This window comes from Chelonus insularis, unplaced genomic scaffold, assembly GCF_013357705.1.
Source record: "Chelonus insularis isolate UGA/USDA-ARS -01 unplaced genomic scaffold, ASM1335770v1 contig_383_pilon, whole genome shotgun sequence".
In the NCBI taxonomy this organism is placed as follows: domain Eukaryota; kingdom Metazoa; phylum Arthropoda; class Insecta; order Hymenoptera; family Braconidae; genus Chelonus; species Chelonus insularis.
In genome coordinates, this window is record NW_023276540.1 from 219,634 (window position 1) to 243,977 (window position 24,344).

The 24,344-nt window shown below is 31.1% G+C and overlaps 4 protein-coding genes across 5 annotated transcripts; 2 read left to right on the forward strand and 2 right to left on the reverse strand.

The window, feature by feature from the left end:
* Nucleotides 1-97: 97 nt before the first annotated feature.
* On the reverse strand, nt 98-7,544 carry Prp39 (pre-mRNA processing factor 39). The gene is made up of 10 exons (XM_035084075.1): nt 7,379-7,544; nt 7,006-7,133; nt 6,598-6,816; nt 5,969-6,436; nt 5,497-5,674; nt 5,106-5,353; nt 4,741-4,866; nt 3,770-3,918; nt 2,134-3,414; nt 98-2,011 (listed from the first exon to the last, which is right to left on the reverse strand). Exons 1-10 carry the CDS (start codon nt 7,425-7,427, stop codon nt 1,714-1,716), a joined length of 3,144 nt encoding a protein of 1,047 aa, XP_034939966.1. The 5' UTR covers nt 7,428-7,544; the 3' UTR covers nt 98-1,713.
* Nucleotides 7,545-7,967: 423 nt separating this feature from the next.
* Nucleotides 7,968-12,144, forward strand: spas (spastin). Of its 2 annotated transcripts, XM_035084182.1 has the most exons (5): nt 7,970-9,246; nt 9,319-9,489; nt 9,783-10,049; nt 10,184-11,182; nt 11,443-12,144. In XM_035084182.1, exons 1-5 carry the CDS (start codon nt 8,709-8,711, stop codon nt 11,604-11,606), a joined length of 2,139 nt encoding a protein of 712 aa, XP_034940073.1. In that variant the 5' UTR covers nt 7,970-8,708; the 3' UTR covers nt 11,607-12,144. The 2 variants fall into 2 exon arrangements, with proteins under 2 accessions (XP_034940074.1, XP_034940073.1); XM_035084183.1 differs by lacking the exon at nt 9,783-10,049 and having other exon boundaries at nt 7,968-9,246.
* Nucleotides 12,145-15,052: 2,908 nt separating this feature from the next.
* Nucleotides 15,053-17,804, reverse strand: Rox8 (TIA1 cytotoxic granule associated RNA binding protein Rox8). The gene is made up of 3 exons (XM_035084184.1): nt 16,733-17,804; nt 16,350-16,646; nt 15,053-16,261 (listed from the first exon to the last, which is right to left on the reverse strand). Exons 1-3 carry the CDS (start codon nt 17,318-17,320, stop codon nt 15,962-15,964), a joined length of 1,185 nt encoding a protein of 394 aa, XP_034940075.1. The 5' UTR covers nt 17,321-17,804; the 3' UTR covers nt 15,053-15,961.
* A 682-nt stretch (nt 17,805-18,486) lies between these two features.
* Nucleotides 18,487-24,328, forward strand: Gcn2 (eukaryotic translation initiation factor 2 alpha kinase Gcn2). The gene is made up of 8 exons (XM_035084109.1): nt 18,487-18,865; nt 18,944-19,113; nt 19,198-19,459; nt 19,599-21,916; nt 21,991-22,507; nt 22,572-23,051; nt 23,146-24,056; nt 24,132-24,328. Exons 1-8 carry the CDS (start codon nt 18,803-18,805, stop codon nt 24,256-24,258), a joined length of 4,848 nt encoding a protein of 1,615 aa, XP_034940000.1. The 5' UTR covers nt 18,487-18,802; the 3' UTR covers nt 24,259-24,328.
* Nucleotides 24,329-24,344: the final 16 nt, after the last annotated feature.

Sequence of the window (24,344 nt, forward strand, 5' to 3'; positions counted from 1 at the left end):
TAAACACACTGGAGATATAAAAGTCTAGAAGAAGAGAATTTAGAACCTAAATTAATTATTTACTTTAATAAAAAATATTGGTTAATGAATTATAATATTCAATTGCTAATTTCATTTTTATTTCTTCTTATAAAATAAAATTACAATATCATTAATATTATATTTAGAACAAGACGGTTATACAGCTTTAATGTATTGATAGCCCTAGTTCTTACATGTACTAAGAACTCATGGTTACTAAAATGATGTATTATAGAAATCGAATATTATAAAGCTTATGTGATTGCTAATCATCAATTAAAACAATGCAATCAATTTTAACTTGAACCAAGATCTGAGCTTATTAGCAGATGAGGTAATCAAGAGGCTAGTGATTCAGACTATCAAAAACATATGGCATTGAATTAAAGATCACTTCAATTCAAAAAGCAACTAATAAAGATACTTCTGGTGCAATTAGATACAACAGTAACTAAAACTTAATGTCTTACAGGTGATTATATTCCTTACAAATTATGTACAATTCGGAGAAAAATTCGTCCGACAGATTTTGAAAGAATCACTAAATAAATATCAAATAATATTTTTTTCACTGATGATGATATTTTGTTTTCATAAAGCATTGCTAACTTAATTATGCAGATATTTTTATCAAGAGACTTTACTAGCAACAGACTAATAATATTTTGAAATTTTCAAATTTAGATTACGCTTTTAAATGATAGATTAATGATAATGATACAAATAGTAAAATAACTAGAATTATTAAATCGCTATGTATTTATAATTTATATTCATTATGAGATAATGAAAAATGTTAAAACAAAATAAATTTGAAACAATTTGATTTACACCTGGGGGCTAAACTGCCAAGAAATTGTACAGCTATAACTGTAGAGATTATGTTTCAGGATTATTTTTGTACTTTAAAATTTTTTACAATTAGTAAGTAATAACTCTTTATTATAACAGAGTATTACTACTTGATACTGAATTTTATTAACGAAAAAAATTATATTTTTTACCAAAATGTATGTATCAATCCATTGATAAAGAACAAGTTTGATTTCAAAATTGTTTCCATACTTATGTTAATATTGATAATCTAATGTCACCAAAAAATAGTATCAATAAACATGAAATATCAATGTACGATCTAGTTTATTTTTCGGTTTCACAAGTATTTCAATCAAATTATTTTTTAATTTTGAAATACATTTATTATCCAATTAAATGTCTATAAGACGGTAACTTAATACGAATAATGGTTAAAATGACTTTCTGAATATTCATTAGGGTTACTCTATCAAATGATAAAGTAATATTTATACAATAAGATGTAAAAGAGATATTTTTTGTTTGTTATTGATCTTAAATATTAAATTTCGATGATCATGTACTCTCTTGAAATTCTTCATTCGTTAAAATCTGATCAGTAACAATAATAACGAACTTCTGAATACGAAGGTCGAAATATAGAAAGTTAATTGCGTCAGAAACTAATTTTTAATTAAATCTAAACATCCCAATGATGATTGAAAGATGAGATGACGTGATATATTCTTTCACACAATTTGTTTGTTATCACTGCTAGGCAATAAATTCAATGAAATACACTTTTTTTTTGTTGTTGAAATTATTAAAATTTACAGAGGTATTGTGTCACTTAGCGCAGTTGTTATTGTTTTTTTTTTATTTATCAAAAAAGGGAAATTAATAATAATTATATGACCCCCACTGATTATATGGTCCATAAGCTTGCGGTCCACCTTGACTGTACTGCCAGTTTTGATAATTAGCATAGTTTGGATCTGATGGAGGAGGATATTGTTGATAACTCTGTTGATAACCACTTTGATTTCCATACTGACCACCTTGAAATTGTTGTTGTGATGGGTAAGTCCCACTTGCTCCACTACTGTATTGATAAGTCGATTGAGTATTCGTTGATGGCGGTGGAGGTGCTGTTGATGGGTCTGTCGTTTTTGGCTTCTTTGGAGGTGAGGCTTCGCTGTAAAATAAATAATTAATAATTATTAAATAGATTGTTGGTTAAAATATAATAAAAAATACTTTTAAAATTTACGTTGCTAAATAAATAGAATGAAATAATACAAAAAAAATTCAACTTACGTTTTAGTGTCTTCCCTTTTCGCTTTCTTCCGTTCTTTTGCTTGTTTTATACATTTCTGGAATTGTTCATGAGCTTTGAGAACTTGTTTAATATCAGGACTGAAATCTTCAAGAAATTCAACCTTCCGTTGAGCAAATAAAACCCTTTGTTCAAGATCAGCATGTTCACGATCAATGAACATATCCATATAACCAACAACTTCATTGGTATCTACTGGATTTCTCTGAAGTCCTAGGTCTATCAACTGTGTATATAATCTAGGGTTTTCCTTATCTTTATCCACAGCTTTAAGTAAAACTTTGATTGCTTTGTCAATATCATTTTTAAATTTAAATAGAAAGCGAGCATATTTAACAGCAATGTTATTTGCAATAGTCTTATTTTTACTGTTACTAATATAGTGCTCATATAGGGTACATGCTTTGTCTAAATCATTTCGACGACGTTCTAGATTTATTCGACGATAAGCAATCTGTAGCATGTTTGGCATAACATTGTCAATATTTTCAAGGATTTCAGCAGCTTTGTCAAAGTTTCCTTCTCCTTCTTCAAAAGTAGCCCACTGGAGATGAAGATTTGGTTTTTTAGGATGATGAATTGTACACGCTCGAACATAAACATCTCTTATTTTATCTGTATTATCACCTTTTAATGTCTCTAAATAACGTACAAAACGGAGCCAAAATTCATCATAAAGTGCACACGCGATAAGACATCGTTCGAATAATATGATTATACGCTTTTCATCTTTCTGTTCAATTTCAAAATCTAAATATTCCTTCCAATTTTTCAACTGACATCGTTCAAGAGGTTTAACATGAAAGTAAGGTCTTTTAATTCCTTCCTCAAAGGTCCACCTTGCAGTAACAGCATTAGCATTAGCTTTGTGCATTTTTCGTCTACTGCTGATGATTTTCTCTCGTATGAGACGTGTTTCTTCATCAGTTGGTGGAGCTTCATGAGGTGGAAGATCCTCACCAGGTGGAACATCATCTGATGGTGTAGTTGTTGGTGTTTCTTCCGATTTTAATAATGCTTTAACTTCTGCTCTTAATGCTAGAAAGTCATCAACACTTAGAATGCGATTTGGACTATTGGATTGTACGAATTCTTGAAACGCGTCAAAATGTGATGTGCATCCAGGTGTTGGTGTATATGTAGATGATGGTGTGTATCCAAAAGTCGGTGTGCAAAGTAGACGATCATAGAGAGCCATAACTCGGTTCAATCTTTTACCTTCAAGTTCCCACTTGATGTAATTATCCCAAAGACGATCAGATCTGTAATATTATTTAATAAATAATATCAATAAATAATTAATTCTTTATTTCAATATCTATTGACTATATAGAGTTTATTATTTTCAATGAAAATGTTGACATAAACAAAATAAATCAATAAAATTTTTTATTTACATAAAGATTTATTTGAAATAATTATTTTTAATATAGACAAATTATAATAAGTGTAAATTTACGTGATTTTGCCGATTAATTAAATTTTATTCATCTAATTATTTTGATATCCTGGTTCTTAATCCTTGAAATTCCAATAAAGAGTGGAAAGTATATCGAAAAGAAACCTTAAAAATAAATTAAAAAATAAATTTCAATATTACCATGATATAAATCTTACCTGAATTCTAATCCACAAGCATCAATGGCTCTCTCATACTGTTCACGCATTTTATCTTCATCCTTCTCATAGACAGTCTTACAGTGGTTGATGTAATGTAGCCAAAGATCAACACTGAGTGAAATAGCTTTCAAACCTTTGTCGAACACCTGTGATCGATGTTGAATAAATGACATAAGTTAATATCGAAAATGATTATCAAAAATAAAAGTAGTTGACATTTTGTATTTAATATTTGTATAAAACCTATAAGATATCTTATAAATTTGGTTAAGCATATATTGGTACTTATCATAGTAACATGTACTCACATAAATTTCGCGAACTGTAAATAATGTAATAATAATTAAGAGAGAGATTGCAGAGCATTGTGCATTCACCTTTAAGAGTCAGGGAGTGTTCCATATTGAGGGTGCCTCTGTTTCTTCAGCCCATTCTTTTCTCTCTGCTCCCTCGTCATGTGCGTCTCCTAAGTTTCTGACTGATTTACCCGACCGACCCCCGAGATCTTACTTACAAAATGTGTATGGTATACGCAAAATACTTAATGCTTAATGTTTTTACAATACTTCCGTAGTAAGCTACGTGTACATATGCTTATAGTAATAAAAAGATATTAACAACACACACAGATATTTGTTGTCACTCAAGTTATTTCAAATAGTGACAACAAATGCTTATGACTTACGTAATTAAGCTCATTTATGTATAACGGAATGTAAATGTAACGCATTTTAATTAAATTTTCTAGTTGAATAATTAAATAATTAGCTAATAATCGGTAAACGAAGAAAGTTGTATGGGTGCCACAAGACGTGCTAGGCTGTTGGAAGGGAAAACCATATTTACGTGCGTGCACACTGCCCACGCGTCTTCCTAACTCGAGCTATTTTCATTAGATTTTTGCGTTAATTAAATTTTATTACCATTTAAAAACTACCCTAACAAATGTTATCAACATTTTTACTCACCAATTGAACGTTATCGGGATCTCCTTTCTTCTTCTCATAATCGGCGTATTTCCGCCAATACCCGTAGCAGTATGGATAACGTTCCAAAAACTTATTATAGGCCTCACGGGCTGCTTCTGCATCATTCTGCAATTTTAAATCATTATTATTATTAAACAATTTACTATTTAGAATTTTTCTATTAAATATTTATAAGTTGATACATTGAAAATAGATTATCACATTCTAATTGTATTAAATCAAATGACAACAGATATTTCCTTTTATATCGGGCTTCAGAGAAATTTTTATCCAATTATAGGATTAATTCCCGTTGAAGAAAATCCGATAATTTAAAATTAAAAGTTTATAAAAAAATAATTTACCTCTTGATCCACATATTGCAATAAATAAGTCCATCCAGTAAAATCAGATGGATCTTCATTAACTGCCTTCCAATATTTATCCAATTCAGGAAGTGTTTTTTTCTTTGGTGATGCAGGAGCTGTTTCTTGTTTTTCATTAGTTTCAGTGTCAACTGCTAAAGCAGCTTTCTTTGCAGGAGTTTCGTCATTTGTTTCAGATGTTGGTGAACTTGGATCATATTCACCTTCTGCATTTAATTTTCTTTTTGCTGTTAATAAAAAAAAAACTTGATTAATATGAGTTTGATATTCACTTAAAAAATTTAATAAAACTTTTTCTCATATTTAAATATTTATAACGCAATAAATTGTCGAAATAATTAATTAAACACATAAATTTTAATCTAATTACCTCCTACGTCTGTTTTACTTTTTGTTTCCGGTGTTTTCCCCGATATCTTAGCTGCTGCTCGTCGCTTTTTTTCGCTATCTGGTGGCAATTCATCATCAGACACAGATTCGGTTTCACCGAGGTCTGCTGTAGCAGTTGCTGGCAATTCTTCGTCTGATACTGCTTCTGTTTCTGGTTCCTGATAAAATAAATAAATAATGATTAATCCGTGCTAAAAATAAATACTAATATTGAAATCAAAAATTACAATTAAAAAAAAAAAATTAAATCATGGAATTTAGGACAAATGATTTAGGAAAGGATGGACAGGAATACCTCGAACATAAACTCGTTAAATGAAAATTCATCATCGGTAACATCTTCGACTTCTTGGGAACACTGATAAAATTTAAAACTATGTCAAATATGCGAAAATAACAACATAGGAATAATGGAAAATATTTTAAGAACACATCAGTTAAAATATAAATACCTTAGCAGCTGCCTCAGTAGGGAATTCATCCTCAGAAACAGCTTCCGTATCAGGTTCTGTTTTTTCAGCATCTTCTTCGATAGTTTCAATTGCTTCAACTTCCTCCGGGATTTCTTGATCCAATACTTCTTCAGTTGGTTCTTCTTCTAAAGCCTCTACTACATCATTCTGAGAACTTTCTTCAACCGGAACATCAGTACATTCAAACATTTCTTGTACGGTCTCGTCTACGTCCATTAACTCTTCGACAACTCCTTCTTGATTTGTATTTGTAGTCTCCTCTGTTTCTATTATGGCTCTTGATGACTCTATATTATCTATAACATCTTCAAATTCAATCGTAGGACTTTCGTTTGCATCTGAGTGTCCACCATTCATTCCTTCATCACCTAAATTACTGTCTTGTGGTTCTAACATATTTTCTAAACTACTTTCTTCTATTGTTATCATTTTATCCTCGGTTTCTTCCTGTAATTAAAACAAAAAGTAGTCATTAACTAACGTTACGTTAATTGTTAGAATATATTTATAACAGTAAACAATCTCTTAATTAAAATGAAATAAATAGGTTTAAATTCTAGCACTAAGCTCATTAACAAATTAGAGTTCCTATTTTTGTTGTAACTTACAATTTGTGATTGGGGTAAGTCTAGCTCCGAAACACTTTGGATTTCTTGTTCAATATTTTCGTATTGAATATCTTGTGAATCAGTGACTTCTTCAGATTCTATCGGCAAGGATGATGCACTTTCTTCGTAAGGTTCAATGACAATTTGATGCAAGTCTTTCATTCCGTTCTCTGGAACAGGTTCAGTTTCATCGACTTCCTCAATTACTGTAGTACATTCCTGTAATGAATAAATAGCCAATGTTTTGAATAAATGTTTTTCTAGTAAATATATGAATAAATACAAGAAGACTTCGGACTACGCCCAAGGTAATGTGATAAGTATAACCTCTAAATACATTACATGTTTTGAAATAAAAATTCACATTAAAAGCATAATGATTCTAACCATATTGACAAGTGCACTTACTTCTATGATTTCAGTTTCTGCTAAAGCTTTCTTTTGAGTTCTTGTTGCTCTAGTAACAGGTTTTTTGGTAGGCGTCTTTTTTGTTGAAACTGGAGCTTTCAAAGCACGACCGGATCTCGTTCTCCTGACTAGAATAAGATTTGTGCGTTACCACGACAACAATAAACGTGGAGACTTATGTCGTAATCAAGCTAATAAACTAGAATAATCATAATGGCGCTTATTATAGTTGCATTATGATGACGATATTCCACGCCGGCCCTTGATAAAGCGTTCTGCGTTTCAAATGTCGGCAGCTTACTCCAAGACCACATGCACAGACGACAATTGATACGACAAAGTATTTTATGATTTAAACAATTATTATACATACCAGGTTCATTTTCCACAACTTCATTCTCATCACCGCTCATCGAGGACATCTTCAGCGGCTTTTATGTTATCAGTAAAACACGAAGTAATCTTTTTAATTTCGTCACAGCGGGGGAAATAAGCACTCATTCAACAACGATCAAACGTAAATTACAAATGGCGGCGAATGTTAATTTTCGATCGAAATTATTTTCATGGTGGTGGGGGAATTTTGCTATCATTGTCGGTAATGGTTATCAACAAGAGATTTTTTACGACTTTTTCACTTACCATCTGCTGCAATTGTTTAGTTTCTAAACTAACCACCACGAGCGCTTCTTTCTAAAATTCCTCGCGGGTATTTTAAATAATGTTTTTAATTATTGAAAGATATAACCTTAAATAACCAAACGTAAACAATCGAAATATTATTTCTATTTTTATTTAATATTTACCACTTTAATTGAAAAAATTTTACAACTATTTCATGATTATAATGTGATAATTATTTAGAGCAAAAAAAAATCATTGATAATTATAAAATATAAAATCAGTTTGTTGTGAAACAAAGAACTATAAACAAACGATTCATTAGCACATAAAAGTGTCATTGAATTAAGAGTATTGAAGACAATCTTTTTATTTCTTTCAAATTAAAAACATGTATAAGTCTAAAATAATTACGTCATTATTCTATTTATCCATAAAAGTGTTAATTATAGTATCATTAACCTCACAAAAGGCTGTAGGGTGAAGAAATAAATTGATCTAGATGTCTACCGATGTCCATTTGTGATTAAATAATTCCAGGAAAGTTTTTTGTTTGCAAAAAATAAAAAAAAAGTCTGCTTCTGCGTTTAAGTAATGTATGAAAGGGTGAGAGGGGATATTGTTGCAAGTAAATTGGTCCAAGTGCTGACTATCACGCAAGAAGGGTGTGCGCACACGGGTAGATTGGACTGGATAGATACAAGTAAGTTGTGCATTGGAATTTTGTGAGTGCGTGCAGTTATTTGTGGATAAATAGAATCAATAGCATCGCGTGCACACTAACGACTGTCAACAGCAAAAAAGATCTAGCTGAGGAAGTCAATCGTTACTAAGAGAGCTGGTAATACCCCGAGAACAGCTAGTAGAGCTTGAGAGTTGTTGCGAACTAAAGTCAGATAAACATAAACACTGTGGTGAAAATAACTACTCCAAATATAACAAGACCTGCAGAGATTTAATTAATAATTTCTACATTCCGGTAATGTCGAAGTGGTTGAAAAGTTCGACCGTAAATCAGTATATTAATCAAAACACAATCATTGAATTGGAAAGTCTAGACTCAAGAAAGAGCGCGACAGGAAATGTCTTACAGTGATGGCGGGCGCTCGATACGTAAATCCGGCTCCAAATCGCCGAAAAAATTACGTGTGACAAAATTAGAGAATAGTGATCGAACAACGACAACGATTAACTACGGAAATCATCATCATCATCACCATCATCATCGTCATAGTTATCTAGATAATCCACAACCGTCTGTCCATAAACGTAATCTATACATCGTTTCTTTTCCCCTCATACTCGTCTTCAATCTATTAAGAAACCTTCTTTATCAGCTGTTTATTGTTTTCAAATATTTATATGCATCGACAAATCACCTGATACAAAAAAGAAAGGCTACTAAAGGCCAGTGTCAATTGGAAATTATTGTTAGACCTGAGACAAATGATTTGTTAGCTGTTCCTGGTGATCAAGAAAATCCTCAAGTCATGTCTCAAGTTTCACGAAGACCTGCAGGTCCAGGTCCTGCTGATCCTTTGCTTGCCAAACAAAAACATCATCATCGAAGAGCCTTTGAATTCATTAGTAAAGCATTAAAAATTGATGAAGAAAATGAAGGTATTATATTTTTTAATCTTGTTATACAGTTCAATAAATGTGTATAATTATTTTATGTGATTATCAATTTAGGACACAAAGAAATGGCTATTGAATTATACAAAAAAGGTATTGGAGAGCTGGAAAAAGGTGTTGCAGTTGAATGTTATGGCGGTAGAGGAGAAGTTTATGAAAGAGCTCAAAGATTGCACGAGAAAATGCGAGCTAATTTAGCAATGGCCAAGGATAGGCTAGACTTTCTGGGTTAGTTGTCTGTTTTATTCATCTTAAAACATTTTCAATGTGTATGCATTCATAACCTTCTTTGTTTATTTACAAAACGTGTATGCACGTTTTCATCGTAAATCAATGTTATAAATTCATAAATAGCATGTTTTTTTGTATATATATTCATTGTGTTTGTTTCCTATTTTATTTTTATTTTTTTATTCAACTCAATGCAAAAATTATTCTTCAAACATCGAAAGATGTTAATTATGATTTTATCATCGTTTTTACTTGAGCATGGCAAGGAATGTTTTTGTTTATTTTTGTAGCAAATTTTTGTACGCTGAAAAAGCTGGATATTACTACAAATAAGTGTCGTGGAAGTGAAAAATCCTCTGAAGACTATTCTCAAACTCAAACATATCCAAGGATAAGGAAAAATACTCATATTTTACGTACAAATGAGTCTCTAACGGATGCCAATAAATCTTATAACCATACAAACATTAGTTCTAATAACGGTACACAAACACAAATATCTAAAATATCGCAAAGACCAAAGTCTCCAAAAATTAGTCACACCCGTGCACCAGAAGGTACTGTGCCTATTTTTATCATCAACTCATTAGCTAAATAAAACTTGCTTGAATAAATGTGCTTCCCTTTAATAAATTACATCTTTTAATTTAAAAGAAAAATGATGAAATAATTTTTTGGTTAATTTTTTCAGCATCGGGAAGAAAACTGACAGTTCCAGGCAAAAGAATACCAGGTGGAGTATTGAGTAAAAGTCAAACATTGCCAAGAAGTATGGGAAGATCAACCCCAAGTCTTGCTTGTCACAGAACAACACCAATCAAGCCTTCTGGAACTCCTCCATCAATTAAAAGACAGTTATCAATACCGGGAAGTGGTTCTCCAATCAGAAGACCTGGAACTCCAGGAGGATCCAACAGCAATCGTGGAACTCCATCGAAGAAAGTACCAATGTTGAAAGGAGTTGACCCCAAACTAGCACAAGTTATTTTGGATGAGATTCTTGAAGGAAGTGCTGCAGTTCAATGGGAAGATATTGCAGGTCAAGAAGTTGCTAAACAAGCATTGCAAGAAATGGTTATATTACCATCTCTCCGACCTGAACTTTTCACAGGATTACGTACTCCAGCCCGAGGACTTTTATTATTCGGACCTCCTGGAAATGGAAAAACTCTTTTAGCTCGAGCTGTAGCTACTCAATGTCAAGCGACATTTTTTTCAATCTCTGCTGCAAGTTTAACTTCCAAATACGTTGGAGAAGGCGAGAAATTAGTCAGAGCTCTTTTTGCAATCGCTCGAGAATTACAACCTTCAATCATATTCGTTGATGAGGTTGACTCTTTGCTTAGTGAAAGAAGAGATAATGAACATGAAGCGTCGAGAAGATTAAAAACAGAATTCTTGGTAGAGTTTGATGGTTTGCCATCCAATCATGATGAACGTGTGCTAGTGATGGCAGCGACCAATCGACCACAAGAACTGGACGAAGCTGCTTTAAGGAGATTTACTAAGAGGGTTTATGTAACTTTGCCAGATCTTCAGACACGAATTACACTTTTGAAGAGGCTCCTTGCCAAGCATAATAATCCATTGAGTCCGGAGGAACTTAAGAGAACTGCTGTTCTTACGGAAGGCTACTCTGGAAGTGATTTAACTGGGTTGGCTAAAGATGCTGCTCTTGGTCCCATAAGAGGTAATTTATTTTATTTTTCAACTGGACTTTTACATAAAAGTTATATTGTCACACTAGATATAAGATCGAAATAACACGAATGTTTTAGTGTTAAAAATAAAATTCACAAAAAAAAATTATTGATCAATAAATGCTGAATAAAGTAAGAGGCTAAAAATAAAAAAAATGAATGAAACTATGTCAACTTTTTTTTTATTTTATTTATTACAATTGAACTTGAAACAACTTTCGTAAAATAATTTGTACTCTGTTGATTTTAGAATTGAATCCAGAACAAGTTAAAGCCCTGGATTTAAATCTCGTTCGTAACATTACGATGCAAGACTTTTTGGAATCATTGAAAAGAATTCGACGTTCAGTATCACCATCAAGTCTAGCAGCATTTGAAAAATGGAGTTTAGAATATGGAGATGTAAGTCTTTGATTTTTAAAAGTGCCCTCCTGAGGGCTTTAACCACCTCAAAGAGAAAACGCATTGACATTTTTAATTACATTAAGCGTTGAAGATGAAATTCTGATGGACTGTAAGGCATTATTTTGTTATCGATTACGTCTACAGCATACACAGACGTAAGAGGTTTTTTAAAATGAAATTAGCGATAAAGCGAAAAGAAAAAAAAAAATTGATAATTAAATTATCGTTTATAATACTTACATTAAAAATGAGAAGAGTTAGTAAGAATACTCGACAGTAGAAAATAAAATATTTCGATTCCGTCAGCTTTACTGCAGGATTTTTCAAAAGACACTTAGGTAACATTGATTACAAATAATATACACAATTATGAATGCAACCATGCACGTCCAGAATGATAATAAAAAAAAAAAAAAGAACATAAAATGGAAATAGTCACCTATCTAGTCGTAGATTTTAATAATTCACATGTACAAACCAAACATATATCAAGATAAATAGTAACAATAGATAATAAGTAATGAAAAAAAACAAGAGAGGATAACAATAGAATTAAAAAAATTATTTAACCAAAATCGGTTTTAAAAAAAAAAAAAAAAACAATATGCATCGAGTAATGGGAAAAATAATCAAAAAGACAACGAATTGATAATTGACTTATTTTTTTAAATATAAATTAATTGATAAATTATTATTAAATATGTTATTTACTTTTTAGTTGGATAAGAATAAATTAAATTAAAATAAAAGTGATAAAAACAATTTACAAAAACCAGATGATATCAATTGGTTCATCAATTAAGGTTTAAAAATTATTATATTTGGATACAAACTATTACATTACTTGACTAACGGAAAAAAATGGGAAATTATCAAGTGAACACTGAATTTATGACTGACGTAAAAAAAATTCGATTGATAGAGAGAAATTTTTTGTCAACATTGAATGCTGATCTAGTATTTTTTACAAACTTGTAAAATGATAATGAGTATCTTCCTTGATGTGTGAGACTATATTTATTCTCTATATATTCATAAATAATAATAAAATATAATTATTAATAATAACTAAAATAATTAATTAATAATTTATAATCAATAAACTTGTAACATTACATTTACAATCGTCTGAATGATGGAAAATTTTATTTAGACGATGTATGTGATATTTTAAACGAATTGTTATGTAAATTATTAATTATTAATTAATATAGCAAGCCTCTTAAACTTTAATTCAATTTCGAAATTTGCAAATGCTTCTGCTCTGCAAAAAAAAATAGATAAACGAAAAATAAGTACAAACGCAAGGCTGTTAACCATAAAAAATTTTTCGTTTAATTAATTCAGACTATAATAATAAATTAATAAATTAAAAATTTATTGTTAATGTTTTGGAGGCTTTTTATGTATCCAGAATACTGACGCTTTGTATCAATAGATTATCCAATTACTCAATGGTAAAATTCTGTAAAAAAAAATGCGCAAATTAAATTGTTAACTAATTTTGTTTGTTTATTGAAAAAACAAACACTGGAGTATTAAAATAATATTTAACTGTTTTCTCTTAAACTTTACAATTTTCTGCCGATTAGAAGAAAAAAAAATTTTTCCAAAGCTCAAAGAATATTCTCTAGAAAAAAATAAAAAGAAACGCACTTACCAGTATATAAATATTTATTGTTCAATTTCGATGTATTGCTGTGGTAACAAAAAATGATTCGATTAATAAGGAAGAAAATCGTTAATTCTTCCTACGCCTTCCAATTTATGATACAGTTCAGCCTTGATCCAATTATTTTGCTACTTTTATAAACTCATAGCAATAAAAATTAAGTAAGAAAAATCGTTACGATTATAAACTTTCAATCAATGCTATTTGAGATTATATAATAACAAATCACTTGCATTATTGAAGCTATGAAAATAAAAAGTAATTAACTAAAGAAATTTTACATATTGGATTTGATAAATTGAAATGAACTTGGTGTATTTATAATTCAAACTTGACAGTTTAAATTTCAGTGAAATCTGACAAACATTCTGGTCTTTATATAATTCAAATGCAGTTTGATTACTGCATATATTTGCTATATATACAATTATTGTAATTTATATTGTTTTTATTATGCATTACTATTGATTTCATGACATTTCAAGTTGTTTTGTTGATATATTTATTATAAAATGAATTTTTTTCATCTGTTATTAACTATTTAATAATTAACATGTATAGATAACTTATTTTCCCTGACTTCCAAGTGATGTAATTACTTAATACTTGAAACATTCCATAATTTATCACGTTGCACCGTACCATTTTATTTGAATTTTACGTTGCAACGTAGTGTTCATAGTATGATTAATGATAGTTCTAATGTATTTACATAATTAAAATAAATGTAGCGCGTTTAAAATTGCCACAAAATCATCTTGAGGAATCAATGTGTCATTTAGACACATGCTAATTTTGTTAGCTGCTAGCATATTCGATGATTCTTTAAGCTCTAATTGTGAAGAATAAATTATAAATTACCGTTAAATTATTTATGTAAAAAGATTAATAAAAGTAAATAAAAATCATTCCTGTTTAAATATCAACATTAATTCGTTCGTTCTAGAAATGATGGACATGAATGAAAATTTAGTGAAAATACCAATCTGTATTTTAAATATTTATTCCTTTTTTTCATTCAAAGGACAATTTGTTTTTTTTTATCATTTTATTATAAGATAACATTATCCTAAGCATTGTCGAGGGTGTAACACCCTGCCGTACCTAAATTATCTTTTATATAACATTCTTTACGTCTTCCATTGCTTCGCTGATTAATTTTCCATAGTCAGATCATTATCCTTGCAGCCAGTAACTCACTCATTATTATGTCACACATCACGAAGTTAAAATTAAATTTTATCTTTCTTACACATCATAAATGAAATCATATTTCTCAATTTGTCAATGAACTTGTTTCCTGGCTTGATAAATTATTCTTTAACGTGTTGCATACTGACCACGGACAAATTTTTTTCTTATTTGGTGAGAAGTGCGAATGGAACTTGTGGGGCTTTCTTAAATAGTTTCCATTATCGATAGTTGTTACTTTCAATCAATCATTTTTAAATAATGAAAAAAGAACAAAAAAAAATATTTTTTTTTTCAACTTCATATCATTATAAATGTCTTCAAATAATTTTTTGAATGACAAAACAAAAAAATATTGTCGATTTTTTTTTTGGCAATGAATCAAATTAATTTATAAAATCATAAATGAATTCATAATGATCATAATACCACAGCAACTTGGAAGACATTAATAGATAAAAAGACGTATCAATTTTAAACTAACCAAATCGTTACCCATTGATAGAGCAAAATTTACAAAATAATTATCAGTCAAAGGGATTTCGATTGGTACTAAAAAATTTTTATGAAAAAAATATTTATATGTCTACGATACATTTTTTATAAGTTCATTTAATTTACTACATTTATTAGAGAAAAATCAATCAAAATGTCGACTTTTTTTGTCATATTTCAAATAAAATGAAAATAGTTGAAATAAACAACTACCGACAATAAACGCACTGTCATTTCATTATTATTTTTTTAGCTAATTCTCTACATTTAACTATAATTGCTCCATCAAGAGCCCTAAACTTATCACGCAATGTGATCCAATGGTTTATCGTTATCGAATATAAATAACTCATGTGTAAAAAAGTTATTTAAAAAATGTTATTTATATTGTTATTTAATAAATGATGTTTCTTTAAAAAGACTAATCGAGAACAAAAGTAAATAGTGATAGGTAATATGGATCGAACATCAACGAAATGAGTGAAGGGCTCTATGAAGTAGCAAAAACTACGATTCTCATTATTTTATACAGTCACGCCACGCTCACACAACTAATATTATTATAATAAAAATAAAAATATCTTGAAATTGTTTAACCAAAGCCATGATTGTAGTTCACTTTGAAGTAATTGTACAACTGTATTTTTAAATAGATGAACCGCAATCTGAAAATATTAAAAAAAATAAAGTAATAAAATACTTTATTTTTTTAAATTCAAAAAATATAAGAAATAATTATTCTGATATGCAGAATCGTCAGATTAAATGTAACTTAAGACTTTTAACACTCATCTTTCATTTATTAGTTCCTCATCAGTGAGAGCGTGAGCGTATTTATTTTTGTACCAGACACGTGCTAAAATGATTGTTCAAAGAAGCCCCCATTCAAATGTTCCTTATTCTTTTTTTCGTTTTTTTTTTATTTAGATATTTATTTATTTATTTATTTTTTCGTTTTTTTGTCACATGTCTTGTAAGGTTGGTCTTAATTTCCATGAAATCGGTTTCATTGTGTAGGATATTGTGGCATCGTATAAGCTACCATAGGTTGTTGTCCTGGTTGAAGAGGAGCAGTTCCTGTTGGTGGTGCAGCAGCAGATGTTCCAGGTTGCCATGTGCCTGCCGCCGGAGTTGGCATTCTCATACTATTCATGCTATTCATGTACTGAGCTTGTTGACTGTAGTACTGACCATAGTACTGCGCTGGTGGTATAAATTGTCCTTGCATTTGCGGATAACCTTGCGGATACCAATAACTCATTTGTTGGCCATATCCATAAGGATATTGGCCAGCTCCCGTAGTAATCTGGAAGACAAATTATCAGATAAATATTTCATTTATTCCTAAACATCATCAGATTATTAATAATTAATTATAACTTTACAATATATACCTGTTGAGCTTGTTGATTAGCGTTTGGTCCAACGCTATTAGGATCACCATTTTCTTTACCCCAAAAGCATTTAACAATACTACCATTTATTTCTGTATTATGTGTAGCCTCAATGGCATGTGTTGCTGCTTCTTTAGTGGTAAATTTGATAAAAGCATAACCCTTGTCCTTGAAAACTCTAACATCACTAATAGTACCGAAATTATTGAAAGTAGATCTGATAAGTTCTTCAGTTATGCCGTTTGTAAAGCCACCACAATAAACTGTGCAATTGGTTGGACTACTTTGGGCATATACCTGTTGGATAAACACATAAATAGTTAGATAACTGATTATATTGATGATTTAAGAATAGATGATGAAATAGTTTGGATATAACTCACCTCTTCATAATTAGGTTTGCTATTGTTTGCATGCCTCGGCCTTTCTGATCTAGGTGGTGGAGGTTTTCTAGTAGACCAATTTGTTCTAATGCTACGTGTTCCCAACCATTGACCATTCATTGCATTGATTGCAGCTTCAGCTTCTGATTTCTTGACAAATGATACAAACGCATATCCTTTACTCTTGAGAGTTTGAGGATCCTTGACGATTCTGCAGTTACTTATTTCGCCAAAAGGCGCAAAGGCTTCTTTGAGTGCTTGAGTTTCAATTTCAGGTGACAAATCACCAACAAATATGTGATGATGATTACTTGTGTCAAGTTTAGGCTGATTACCCGGACTCGTGGCCCAGTTAACCTTCATCTCCTTCTCGAGGAAACTTCTTTTATTCATGGCGGCGAGTGCAGTAGCCGCACACGGATGACTTGTAAACTCAATGAAAGCATAGGGGTCATTGCCCGGTTCACGTATAATTTTGCATCCTTTAATCGCACCCATTTGAGAAAATAATGTGCCAAGAAGCTCCTCGGTCACAGATGGGTCTAGATTACCCACGTAAAGCGTACGGGGATTATTTTCCTCGGTCATGCTCTGTGATTGTACTTTAAGCCGACAACTACGCCAACCACTTTGCTAAACCTACCCCACCTTCTGGTCCACCTACTTTCCGAACTTTATTTACAACGTCACACCTCCTGTGCGTACACCAAACATTTATTTCGAGTTCTGCATGAGACTTTTTCGCGTTATTTTGAGTTTAAAACAACACGGACGGTTCAACGCGAAGCTGTGCTACACCCAGCCTCTACGTCATACTAACATAAAATGGCCGCGCTTCCAAGCTACTGCCACTTTCCCCTCAATCCCCACTCAAAACATAACATTACCCTTCAATGTTGATATTATTTATGACTTTTTTTCGTTTTTCACTATTTTATCGAATTATCACTTACTTAGGCTAAGTAATATATCAAAAATAAATTAATATTTGCACTTTTTTAGGATTATATCGAAACCCTTACAACATGATCCAACAGTTCGGAACAAAAGCCGCGAAAACTCTGCCATCTAATTCGAGAATGTGCTATGCACCGGCTTCATCCCTACCAACCATGAAGGTTACATTTCCTGCCGCTAGGAAATATTACTGCCTGTAGATAAAAATTTTATGTACATTCTTTATTATTTTTATTATAGATTATTTTTTGGTTAATTAAATTCATTTATAAATAAATAAGAAGCTTTATTCTCATATTATAATTATTACAATAAAAATTTTTGTAAAATAGTAATTTTACAAAATTGCAGTACACAGAATTACTTTTTCTTTCCGTCGAATGATGGCGCTACAGTCTTTTGTCCATACCCGCGAAATTAGAACAATAAAATTGTTGTTTCAGAAATTGCTCTGAATTATTAAAAAATTATATAATTATAAAAAATTTCAATAAACTGTAATAACAATAGGTAAAACTTAAAATAATAAATTCTTTAATTGATTTATTTGCTTGAAATGATTTTAAGTATAATTAAATTAGAAAATTGAAACTAAAATATGCTGCCATAATTTGAATTTCTCATACAAAATACTCCAAAATGTTTTTAATTATTTTTTTAGTGTATTTGATGAGGCAAAAGACTGTTTAATTCATTAAAAAATTTATATTTAATTATTGATACTATTTTTTGAAAAAATATTTCCTTTTTAGGATTCAATTTAATCAACGTTGTGTTGAAAACTAACCAAAAAAAAATTTAAGTCGTATACAATTGTAATGCAACGGGAGTTGCGAATTACGTTTGTTAGATTGTTCTGCCGGTTGAATTTTCTCTGAATTAATCAGTATTAAAAAGTTTTTCACAATGTAGGGGTTAAATGAACTTTCAAAAGCCATACGTTTATAATTGTAATGAAAATTTTGAATTAATTTATCAGTTGAAAGACAAAATCTAACCTTTTCCCTCCTTCATTTTTGTATGTACAATCAATTTTAACAAAGTCTACCTTTTTTACTCATATTTTTTATAATTTATCTGTAAATATAATAAACTAATGATTGACTGTCGTTGATGAAAATGTCTCAAGTAGAATCATGTCAAGATCGCCAAAATAATGAATTTGAAGTCCTAAAGGTAAAATTGAATTTCATTTCATCATCATCTTTCAACAATTGTTTATTCAAATTTTGATTAATCTGCTGACTGTTACAGTCAATTTTTGGAGACGAATTGAAAGATTTAAGAAAAACTAAACAGAAGAAAAAATGGCAACCAATGAATATCAAAATGACTTTAACTCCTTCACAAGGGATGTCTGGACCAGCACAAGTCTATGCACAAATCGACTTGCTAATCAGCTGTGGAGAAACATATCCAGAAGAGTAAATAGAAGAACTTTTTTTTAAAATTAATTTTAGTTTTTTAAATAATATCTAAAATAAATAAATTTGCATGATTTCCCACAGAGCTCCACGAATTCAATTAAAAAATAGTCGAGGTTTGTCTGATCAACAAATAGCTGTGCTTTTTTCGGAGTTAGAACATTTAGCAGAAAATTTAAAAGGTGAAGTCATGATTTTCGAACTTGCCCAACATGTACAAAAATTTTTACACGAGCATAATAAACCCAGCTACAGTAGTTTTTATGAAGAAATGGTATCACGGCGTCAGGAAAAGATACAATCTGAAATGCAGGAAAAGCAAATGAAAGAAGATAAAGAACGCCAGGTATGTATCTGATAATAAATAACTATATCAGTGTCACAATTTATTGACTGATAAAAATTCAAAATATTTACAAAACAATTGTCAATAATCAACTAATTGTTTAAATGCTGACAATTAATTAATTAAAACGAATCTTTAGGTATTACAAGATGAAATCCAACGCCGTCAAGAAGCTCTGAAAGCTGAATTCCGTGATCGAAAAGAGATGGCTCGTTTATCCAAAGAATCAAACGCTTTATCTCAATCGATTCCATCATCCCCTCATGAACGCGTACGTACTTATTCTAGAAGAAGATGTCAAAGTACATCTGAAAGCTCAGAAGGTCCACTGTGTGAGCATCGTGGTACAAAACTGTTGCATTTCGTTAATAATAAAGGAGAAAGACAAGTGCATCGTGGCAAGTGTTTGGGACATAGCTCAAAGGGTTCTATAGTTTATGCTGGTGTTGATATGAATACTGGAGAACTATTTGCCGTTACTGAATGGACGTTGAAGTGTGGCAGCGCTGAAGAGGCTAACAGTGAGCCAGAGACTTCGGATCTTCAGCATTCAATGAAACAAATAGGAAGTATTGAACAAGAATTAAATCACCTACATAAACTTCATCATGCAAATCTTGTTCATTATTTAAATATGAAGTATTTGCAAAATAAAGATAGTATTGTTATCTATATTCTACAAGAATTTGTTGTGGGTACGACATGTTCATTCTTCCTAATGGAAAGTATCCCAATGGCTATTGATATGCTAAGATATCTCGCTTCTGGAGTACTATCAGCACTTGAATATTTACATGAAAATAACATCGTCCATAAAGATCTGCGAGACTCCAGTATACATATAAATCATACAGGTGTTGTTAAAGTTTCTGATTATTCATTGAATAAGCGACTTTCTGATATTTATCACTCAAGTTGTCTTGCTAAGGCTGAACATGATTTTCCTACTATTCAGGGTAGAGGAGGAAAGAAGTTAGATATTTATAGATTTGGAATTTTACTTTTATCTCTGTTAAAAGGTACTATTGTTTCGGAGAATGAGTTAGACCTTGAATTAAATTTACCAATAGAACTCAAAGATTTTTTGTCAAAATGTTTGAATAATGATGAAAGATCTAGATGGTCTGCGAAACAACTTCAACAACATTCTTTTATACGTGCACCTATTTTTCGAGAATTATCGTCACCTAAACGATATTGTGATAAGGAACAAAATAACTCTGAGACTGAAGAACCGGCATCTGATGTTCACTTTAATCTCCCAACAATTGATGGTCATTCCCGGATTAAAAATGAATTTGAAATTTTGAAGCTGCTTGGAGAAGGTGCTTTTGGAGATGTTTGGAAGGTCAGGAATAAACTAGATAGTGGAGTATACGCAATCAAAAGGATAGCTCTAAATCCAAAGAATAAACAGTTGAACAAAAAAATGATCAGAGAAGTTAAACTGCTATCAAGACTGAATCACGAGAATGTAGTAAGATATTATAACTCTTGGATTGAGAATGTTATTGTGAATGATGTCACCGAATCACCTACTTCACCATCTGATACTATTCTGTCAGTACGAAATAATAACAAAATTAATCACGGATTAGAATCAGATAAGTTGGAGAAATTTCTAACACCAATGATTGATGCTGATTGGACTGCATCTTATGAAGCTCGATCAAAAGCTGCTGATTCAGAGGAAGATGATCGATCTGATAGTTCTAGTGATGATAGTGATGAAGAAGGACAATTTTTTATGGGAAAATCTATGGATTCCTCTGATAGTATAGAATTTGAACGGAATGGTGAATCTCCTACTGAAGATTCTAAGCTGGAATCCTGCGAAACTTCTGAAAAAATGACCAGCGAAGAGAACAGTTTTGAACAGAAAACTCAATTTATGTATATTCAGATGGAATTTTGTGAAAAAAGTACTTTAAGAACTGCTATTGATAATGGACTGTATCAAGATGAAGACAGAGTTTGGAGACTGTTTAGAGAAATGGTTGAAGGAATTGCTTATATTCATCAACAAGGGATGATCCATCGGGACTTGAAGCCAGTAAATATTTTTTTGGACAGTAATGATCATGTTAAAATAGGAGATTTTGGTCTAGCGACGACAAATATTTTATGTTCGTTAGTACCGAATGTTGAAAATGATCGAGAGAATCAATTAATTAATAAGTCTGCTAATTATAGTTTAGATGAACCTAGATCTATGACCGGTCAGGTTGGAACTGCACTTTATGTTGCTCCAGAACTAAGAAAAGAAGTTACTAAAGCTAGATATAATCAAAAGGTTGATATTTATAGTCTTGGAATAATTCTTTTTGAAATGTGTTATAAACCTCCAGAAACAAAAATGGAGAGAGTAACTATTTTACAAAATGTTCGATCAAAAGATATAACTTTGCCTTCTGATATGATTGAGACAGACATGTCACATCAAATTCATCTTCTCAGGTAAGCTTTTTTCCCTGTGTAAAATTATTATCATTCAACATTTACTGAAATTTAATTATCACAATTTTCTTTAGATGGCTTTTGAATCATGATCCAAGTCAACGACCAACAGCTCAAGAGCTATTAGCATCAGAATATCTACCTCCTCCACTGTTAGAAGAAGCCGAGCTGCAAGAGATGGTGCGACATACTTTGTCAAATAGCCATAGCAAGGCGTATAAATACCTCATCGCTTGTTGTTTTGCGCAAGAAGTTACAGCAGCTGAAGATATTACTTATGATATGAATTTACCATCTAGATCAACTACTAATACATCATCAGTAAAGCTTGACTTCTTACAAGAACGAATAAAAGCTAAAGTGATTGAAGTGTTTCAAAGACATGGAGGAGTTAATTTAGTTACTCCATTATTGATGCCCAAGTCTTCTCATTTGTATCCTACTGAGTCTTATGTCCAACTAATGACACATTCTGGAAGCATCGTCTCTATTCCACATGATCTCAGAGCTCCTTTCGCGAGATATGTTGTGTGGAATAATATTATAAATTATCGAAGATATGCTATTGAACGTGTTTATAGAGAAAAAAAGGTAAAATGAAATTAAATACTTATTTGATTGTTCGTAATTTAATATAATTAATTAATTATTTTAGGTTCATGGCTTCCACCCTAGAGAACTCTACGAATGTGCATTTGACATAATAAGTCCAACTTCCAACTTAATGGCTGAAGCAGAATTAATTCGAATTGCGTGGGAATTATTTAACGAAATTCCTGAAATGCGTCAGCGAAATTTTACTGTTCGATTAAATCACACATCATTACTCCAAGCCGTTTTTATGTACTGTGGAATAGAACCAGAAAAATATCAAGATATATATTCTATTCTTTGTAATGCCCGTGATGGCAAATGTTCAAAATTTCAAGTACAAACACATTTCACAAGTTTATGTTTAACTGATCAAGCTATGGACACTCTTTTTAATTTGTTTGATACAGAAAATTCTGTACCAAAGATTGCGAGTGTATTAAAGACAATAACAAAACGAAAAGGAGATGCTGCTATTTTAGCTAAAGAAGGTCTTCAAGAAATCGAAGCTGTTTCTGCTTATCTCGAAGCTATGGGAGTAAAGGTACAGAGTTTTTTAATGAGATAATAATTAATTCACTAAAACAATTTTTCAATTGATGTTAATATGTTTTATTAATCAATTCTATATTTTTTAGTGGCCGATAACAATAATGCCTCTTCTTGCGTACAACATGCAACATCACAGCGGGGTAATTTTTCAAATTACCTGTGATCTAAAACGTCGAAGAAGACGTGGTGGGCAAGAAGTGATAGCTGCTGGTGGTCGATATGATAAAATGTTACAATCGTTTCGAAGAATTTTAGAGAGAACCGGTCTAGCGAGTAAAGAAATTTCGCAGTATGGTGTTGGAATAAGTATTTCCCTTGACAAACTTGTCTGTGCTATCCGAGAATTTTCCACCGACGAGTGTATTGAAGCTAACATGCCTAAATATGGCATTGAAGTTGCTGTAGGCTATGTTGATAGATCAGCAGAAAGAGAGGCTGAATTTGTGGATCTTTTACGTGAAATTTGGGCTCTAGGGCTTAGAGTAACTGTTTTGGATTTTTCAACGACTGAAGAAATTCTTGATTATTGCCGAGAAAATTCTATACCTCATGTAATCATTTTAAAGAGTAATGAAAAAGGAAACTTTAGATTACAGTCTTGGGAAAGAGATAGATTTAATGAGAGGAAAATTAGTATGACTGATATTGCAGAACATTTGCAAAGACAAACAGATACACCACTGCCAGCATTAAACAGATCTGAAAGCAAAATCAATGCCATTAATGAGACTTCTATTTCATCGAATAATCCCGTAAATGTTAATTTTAATTTTGTACTTTCTGAAAGAGAAAAACTATCAGCAAGCGGAAGAAGAAGTTACAAAAACTCGATGCTTGCTTCAATGTCGAATGCTTTACAGAGAATATCCTATAAAACCTGGATCGAGGTATTTGCTGTATTTTTAGAGATGTCTGTTATCCGAACGATGGTTAGTCTTTTGGAAATTGATGAGAGAGAACAAGATTTTCAGAAAAGTATTCAACAAGTTATTGATAAGTGAGTATACAACTCTTGAATATTTTTAATTGCAATGTTTCAAAGATAGATAAATAATTATTTTTCTTCTTACAGACATCCGAGGCATAAGAAATACATTAAACAAATTTGCGATGAAATGAGTGAAGTAAGAAATGAGAAACAACGACCTGTTTTGGCCCTTTACAGCCTGACCGATAACAAATTTATGATTCTTATCTAAGAAAATTTATACAAGTTGTAGAAGAAAAAGAGTTTAATTACAAAATAAATCTCTTCAATATTTTCATTAATGCTATGAAAATAATT